The sequence below is a fragment of the Anabrus simplex genome, chromosome 3, assembly GCF_040414725.1.
Source record: "Anabrus simplex isolate iqAnaSimp1 chromosome 3, ASM4041472v1, whole genome shotgun sequence".
Classification (NCBI taxonomy): Eukaryota; Metazoa; Arthropoda; class Insecta; order Orthoptera; family Tettigoniidae; genus Anabrus; species Anabrus simplex.
The window spans coordinates 196,984,339-196,992,252 of NC_090267.1; the positions used below are offsets into that span (position 1 = coordinate 196,984,339).

At 38.8% G+C, this 7,914-nt stretch overlaps 1 protein-coding gene across 1 annotated transcript in view; it reads right to left on the minus strand.

The window, feature by feature from the left end:
* The window catches only part of LOC136866735 (trypsin-1), a 97,646-nt gene extending 92,500 nt beyond the window's left edge, over positions 1–5,146 (minus strand). Inside the window, exon 1 of the mRNA XM_067143844.2 lies at positions 5,072–5,146. Coding sequence (XP_066999945.1) covers positions 5,072–5,146 — 75 coding nt within the window. The remainder of the gene's footprint in view (positions 1–5,071) is intronic.
* Between the last annotated feature and the right edge of the window lie 2,768 nt (positions 5,147–7,914).

Consider the following 7,914-nt stretch of genomic DNA (forward strand, 5'->3'; position numbering starts at 1 on the left):
TCAGTGTAATGTTACTGTTGATCAATTGTACGAGTTTTCTATATTGTAGGCCGCTACAGTACAGTACATTTAGTTTTCTTCCGACTCTGTGATATTAGGCCATTTAATGTAAACTGAGTGTTCCTTTTGTGACTCTCTATTGTTTTATGAGTATTATTCGGGCGATCGTTCTTTACTGTTTTATTCTAATTTCTATAATCATCTTCACAATTTTCCTTGTCGATATGGACCGATGACCTTAAGACAAGCATGACAAAATCCATCGCCGCTTAACACGATTGAACAATATTTTCATGTCAGCAATGCTCGGCGTTGATATGGACTGAGCAACAAAGGTCTAATTTCATCTAAATTCAAGAATTCTCTTATTATAGTCGTCCCCTTGTGGATGGTGGTAGAATAACACCCACGGTTTCCCCTGCCTGTCGTAGGAGGCAAATGAATTTGGCCCCAGGGCTCTGAACTTGAGTGGATGGGTGGTTTGGCGACCACGGGGCCCTTAGCTGAGTCCTGGCATTGCTTCCAGTTACCTGTTCCTATCCTATCCGACATCCCTTGGTCAACACTTGTCCTATTCTGACCCCTACATTATTACGTATGGAGGCCTAGGGAGTCTTCCATTTTCACGCCCTTCGTGGCCCTTGTTTTCCTTAGGCCGATACCTTCATTCTTCGAAGAGTCGGATCCCTTCCATTTTTCTCTCTGATTAGTGTTATATAAAAGTTGTTTGCCTGGTCTTACTTCCTCTTAAAACGGTAATCACCTCCACCACTAATCTTATCATAGTCGGTACGGTAAAACTGAATAGGACATAAATGATCGGAAATTGTATTCTCTCTAACTTAATTTATGTAGTACTTTTCGATAGGACCAATAACATAGGTAATTAAAAATTACACTTTAGCGCCTTTCCCTAAACTACCATTTCAGTCAGGGTGAAAAATTATGAATAGCGTAGACAGTAGTTCCTTTATGTACCGATTTGTCTTAAATTCTGTTTGCCCATTTTCTTGTGGCTGGCCATTGATATGAATTTAGCAACGAATATCGAAATTAGTGAATATCTCTGTTATCATAGCCGGTACGGTAAAAATGTATAAGACATTAAATGATCGGAATTTTTTATATAACTTCAGTTAAATGGTATTTTTCGACAGGACCACTAATAATATAAATATTTGAGAATTAAATTTTAGGCCTTCCCCATAATCACCATTTCACTCAGCGTGAATATATTTCTGTATGGCCTAGACTGTAGTGACTTATTCTCCGATTTTACATACCGATTTTCATTCAATTCTCTTCAGCCTTTCTTCATGATGCGCGTACAGACAGACAGACAGACAGACATTACGGAAAATTAAAAAGTGCATTTTCTTGTTACCGTGGACACGACCAATAAAGAAATACCATTCTTTTAACATTCTGAGCAATGTACAGACAAAACTCTTATTTTTATACAGTATATACTCGTAGATGGAATACTCTCCCCCTCCAATTCCGGGCCGCCAGAAACTGAGGAGAGGATATTCAGTTTACTGGCAAGTAGGCATATCGTACTTCTGCAGGAATAGTGAAACGACTCAAAAATTAATGTTCCCGATAAAATAAGTTTAAAAGATTAGAACACCGTATCAGATCAAGGATACTGTTTTATCAGATTATATCTACATGCTAATTTCAGATATATTTATTTATCACATATTTTCAATGAAATAAATCACAGCTACGAAGTGTAAATATTCTTGACTGACGGTGTTCAGTATGCTGAAGTGATAGAACGGTATTTATGATGTTTCGCGAGAAAGAAAGGATTTGCACTTATGATAGTTTTCTAGGTCGAAATAGTGATTATTTTATCATTAGGTGCATGTCATAGCTAAAAAATGACATTTTTGAGTTGTGCCACTATTCTTACGGGTGTGTAATATACTTACAACAGCTAGAAATTTGATACAAATATTGCTCTTTTGGAGAGACTCACTCGCAAGCCATCGATGAGCACGTAACACAGCCTACACCATATTAGTATGCATGCGGCTGATAAGAAGAAGCAGCTGACTGCACTTCGTCCAGTTTAGCATTGTACTGGGCGAGGAGGGTACTTCTTTGTGATGAATGAGATATATTGCTAACGTGATCTTGTATGTGTATGTTTAGTCCTCAGCCCGAACGCTGGTTGGATCCTCAACAGTTCCGCCATCAGCTGTCATAGATGTCACAGGCATCACTGAAGAGGCGTACTAGGGAAATGAGGAGTGAGGTAATTTCCCGTTGCATTTCTCACCGAGCCAGAAGTTGCTATTACATATCAGTCTGCCAAACCCACTGAAATGCATGCACTAACTGACCCTATGAGCAATATTTTCACACCATTCATAGCAGGGACTGGTTGCAAAAGGAATGGCATTACTAGCATCACTCATACCTCAGTCACTTTCATTTTGTCAAAGTCAAGGATAAAGCTGAGACAGATCAATGAAAGTAACAAAATTGCTCTAGCCCATACCAGAAGACATAGTGCACTGTAAACACTAGGTCCTGCCAGCAAAGGCACAAGATCTTAACTTTTTTATTTGTTTTACGTCGCACAGACACAGACTGGCCTTATGGCTAGGACTGGGAAGAGAGCGATCGTAGCCTTTATTAAGGTACAGTTCCCGAATTTGCTGGTTCAGGTCAGAAGATAGTGAGGCTCTAACCCATTAACTCCGAAATGCAAGCTAACAGCTACGTGACAGAAACCGTGTAGCCAAATCATTCGGTCCTGACGTGATCTGACGATGAGGATGCTGGAATGAACGTTACTATATAAGATCTTGATCATCACTTTCGCCTTCGCTCTAAGTAGGAAAATTATTTCCATAAACCGATTGTAATTTAAACAAGACGTTAGCATTACATTAGTTTAGTGTCCAACCGACAGAGTAGATATTATTTCGTGAGATGAATACGCGGCTCTCTTAATATATTTTTAGTAAATAATGCAAAATGGAATGAGATTTGGCTGTTAATTTTGCTGGTTCTATTTTGCACATCAATTGAAAAATTATTTGGTGGGAAAGAGTAACAGAGCAGGTGAAGAAACAAGCCACTTGTGTTTTCAGAATCAACGTCTTCTACTTCCCTGTATCACTTCTCAGCATGCCAATACAGATACTACCTCAATTTGAATAAAGGTGTTACTTGAACACCAGCATAGTGTGCAGTGTTCTGAAGACGAGTCTCTCTTCTGAAGTGCAATGTTGCAGCGTCTCCACTTCATAGAGAAGAGAGGTCCGACTCGTTGGCTGAATGGTCAGCGTACTGGCCTTCGGTTCAGAGAGTCCCGGATTCGATTCCCGGCCGGGTCGAGGATTTTAACCTTCATTGGTTAATTTCACTGGCTCGTGGGCTGGGTGTTTGTGTTGTCCCCAACATCCCTGCAACTCACACACCACACATAACTCTATCCTCCACCACAATAACACGCACTTACCTACACATGGCAGATGCCGCCCACCCTCATCGGAGGGTCTGCCTTACAAGGGCTGCACCCGGCTAGAGATAGCCATACGAAATCATTATAGAAAAGAGAGACATTCTTAAGCATACCAATTCTATTTTACCTTTCTATTAACGCATAAGCAGTATGGTGTTCGAAACGGTGGTCAGTAATAGGAATATCCATAGAATGGAGGAACAGTTGGAACACGACCAATCCTCTTTATCATATTATATATATGTTTCCCACATAAATGCAAGATTGGGTGTGTCTTCGAAGTCTCAGACATTCCCTTTCCAATTGATTCATTAGTTAACTCCATGAACCTCATAATAATACAGGTTATGGGAGCAGATTTAACACACATTGTGGCTAATGATCCAAATTTGTCCAGACCCTAAATAAAGAAAGAAGACAATCTTACCAATTGCACACACTAGAACTGTGGTAAATGTTATGGTAGAGAGTAAAATAAAATATATAGTAATGCATATGAACTGGCTCGATCACATACTGTGTCGGATGTTTATGAAAAACATCAGCAGTAGTCCTAGGTCTATCAGTTATTATAATTGTGGATGGATGCTTCTTTCGTGGATAAATAGCTTAACAATGCATGTTTCAATCTTGTTATCGAGGATAATTTTCTACTTTTGTAAGAAATGTTATAACAGTTATTCCAATAAAATACGTATGTGTATGTGTACTGACTCAAGAAAAACCTCACGGATTGTTTAAAATATTCACAATTATTGTGATAAGTTACGAGAGAGATAGAGAGGTCACATAGAATTACTAAGTACTGTTACAATTGTTTGTCTTGCCATGAAGTCCATTTGCGGACTCTAATAACAATACGGCTGTATACCTCTCACTGATATAAGTATTATTGAATGAACGAATTGTGTCTCGCACACGGTTGACATTTTCTTGGAAAAAAAAAGGAAACTTTCTTGAATCACCAGTTATTTCATAAACAAATGTTAACTAATAAGAGTAATACACATAGGCTTGGACTTCAAGGTGACATTGTGAACATAATCTTGCTTAAACTCAGAAAAGTACCAATGGTTCATGAAGACAGTAAAGAAATTAACCAATTTAGAGCTCGAAAATCCTATAGTGTGTTCGTATATGAGGAGTGCCTGTTCAAAAGGCGTTATTTCCATGGAACGTAACCATGAACGAGTATGGTACTACTTTAAAGGAATTACATCTTTTTGGTCTTGATTGCTCGTGGCAGTCGACAGTATTCAACTACTACAATGCATGTGGACGAAATATTAAAAATTATTTTGAAGTGGAAATAGCATCCTTTGAACAAACACTCCTCATACGTATTTGCTCAGTAGTTTTGTTTATTTGACAAATAATGGTTATCGTACATCAAATAAACGTAAATCAAGTTTTGATGAGAAGGATTTTTGACACTGTTTTTGAATATTTGTCATGAAAAGAGTAGAACATACTATGCAATCTGAGGAGAGCAATGTCAGGTGCACTTTTTTCAAGTTTCTGCTGGACCCCCTCCTATACTCTCTCCGGCATGAGTGGGGGTTCCTGTCACAGTTTTAATTACTACCTCACCTGGTTCGCGATCTCCCCGGCAGCTCCTTGCAGCACGAGACAACACAGCAGAAGGCTGGCTATCCACCGCTCCATCTCAAGACTGGCTGTGGCTCTTCAGGTGCTTGCTTACCTTAGCAGCGCGACTCACTCCGTGGGTGACGTATGGTGCAGGGGGTGGGGGGGGGGCGATAACTACTTTCCACTGAGGGTGCGGACTTCATAAAAAGTGGGACATTGGATGTTATTGCAAATACTCCTCTTCATCATGAAAGTGACATTCACTCATTTCAACACCAATTTCCTGCTGCGATCAAAGATGTTTCAATTCGGCAATATTTGAACTGATGATTATGTTGTTCAGCGAGCAGAGTCGCAGAATACACCATGGAGAACGAAACCATGTCAATTACATATTGCCAGTATTGATGACCTTGAAAGAACTCCAGCCGTGGGTGTCCCTGTTACAGGCCAGGCTGGTGTTGAAAGTTGCTCTAGTTCCTTTGACCACTGTTCATTTAACGTCACAGTGAAAAAGCGAAGTTACAGTACTTAACTTGCTTTACATCCCTATTTCTTTAAAGATAACAAACCAGATTTTTCCTTCATATCACCCACTATGAATTTTCTTGAGAAATGTCTTGATGATAATTATATAACTTCAGGGGTTTGACGAACGTGATGAATGCATTTGACTCAATGAATAATGGTTTACTGAAAATGAAAATGAAAACCTACAACCTGGTTTCCAGTCACTGACCGGGTCAGGGATGTAATGAATGAATCATATATAGGCTATTATTACGATGGGGTCGCCACTCCCAAAGTGATATAAATAATGGTTTACTACTCAACTTATTTCAGTTGGGTTGAATGTTATTTAAATAAATGCACACAGCAAGTCGGTATTAATGGCAAGATAATACAAGTAAGCATATCAATCTTAAGTTCCTCAACGACCGATATTAACCCGAATGTTATTCATTATCCTTATCAGTGACATATTTATCCTGAATCTGAAGGGAAAATATGCTCTTATATTGACCAGACTGTGCCCGATATAGTTGATCACATATAATATACATTAATAAAAAATGACTGATTTCAATATGATAACACCAAATGAAAATAAAACGTGTATTTTCATTGATAGTTTCATTATATGGGATTTTCACATCAAGAGGACGATTCTTCTGCACTTGGTATATTGGATTTTTTTTTTTTTAGTAAGCGATGTCTTGAAAACACCATAGTATCCCACTAGTCACATCACGTGTATGAATATAATTTGGAATACCGGTAGAAAAGAGACTTTAAACATGATGTTACTTCAAACACGGCAGTTAAATTATGTATAATCCTGCATATAATCCTAAAAGGTTACCATGCTCGGTTTTAGTCCCCGGTTCGATTCCTGGTTTGAATTTTAACCTTCATTGGTTAATTCATCTGGTTCGGAGAGTATGCGCCTTAGATTTCATCCTAGACAGAATTTTCCTTGCGCTGAGGCGGCTAGAACTATACAATCAGCCAGTGGTCCCTAATCTTTTAAAGGAGATATTCTAACTGAGATTATGTGTATGTAGTGTTGTATACTGCTTGACTGAATTTGCCGAGCTCAGAATATTTTAAGCAACGAAGACCCACTTCCATTTGACAGGAGAGGGACTTCTTGGAAACAACTTGGCGCGCGAAATGGAATTCGATTGAAAGCTAGCAATATTAATGGGGCTTATGGAAGGAAGAAAGTAGACCTGGCTGAGTCAGCAAGGAGTATGAGTATGGATGTATTAGGAGTTATTGATATTCGGATAAGGGGAGTTAACGAGGAAGAGGTAGGAGATTATAAAATGTTCTTAGTAGGTGTTAAAAAAGGGAGAGTGTGAGGTAGGACGGTTCATCGAGAATACCATTTCTGTTAGATACGTAAATGAGCGAGTGATGTGGGTATATTCAGCCGGAGGAATTAGGACGAGAATTATCTCAGTATGTTTACAATCTAACTTAGCAGATGAGGACGAAGGAGCAGTGTTGCCAACTCAGCGTATTTTCCGCTAAATTTGGTGGAATTAGCAGACTGCCGGCGGAGAAATATATCATTTAGCGGACAGCGGAATTTTGGGTGGAATTACAGATTTACTATAGTGGAATTTAGTGTTTTATCCATTTTACGTACTTTTTTTATTTGTACTCCAGTCTGTCTCCAAGCTATTCTGTATTTCTTATCAGGAGCTAGCAGTCACATGAGGAAAACATGTTATTTGGATTTGATGTTATGAGATCATCTATACTAATATTATAAAGAGGAAATATTTGTATGTTTGTTTGTAATGAAACTACTGAACCGATTTTAAAAATTTCTTCACCTATAGAAAGCTTAATTAATTTTAATTTTAAAAGTAGGCAGTGCTCAACTGACATCGGAAAATGGGTGAAGTATCGTCTGATAATAATTATTATTAATAGCGTATGATATGTACGTGACAATCAAAATATACAAAAATAGTGCAAAATATACAAATATACAAGTTGGTGACAGCATCAGGACTTCACTTTTATATTTTAACGTCCAAAATTTTTATCCACGTAATCACTCCCGATGTTACTTCAAAGAATTCCTCCACGGAATCAGGAAATCCCGGTAGAAGACACTATAGAACTGTCTGCTTGATAGACTGCACTTGAGCACCACAGTCACATCAGGGAGAATCTACCAATCCCCATAGATGCAAGGCTGCGCCAGTCCTACCAACACAACATCGGATCCTGTTCAGTGTTGACCAGACAGCACGGGGCAAACTGAAGCCAGCCAGTTTTATGCTTGGATCGGAGATGTCGCATAAGCCACGGAAGACGATATCCTT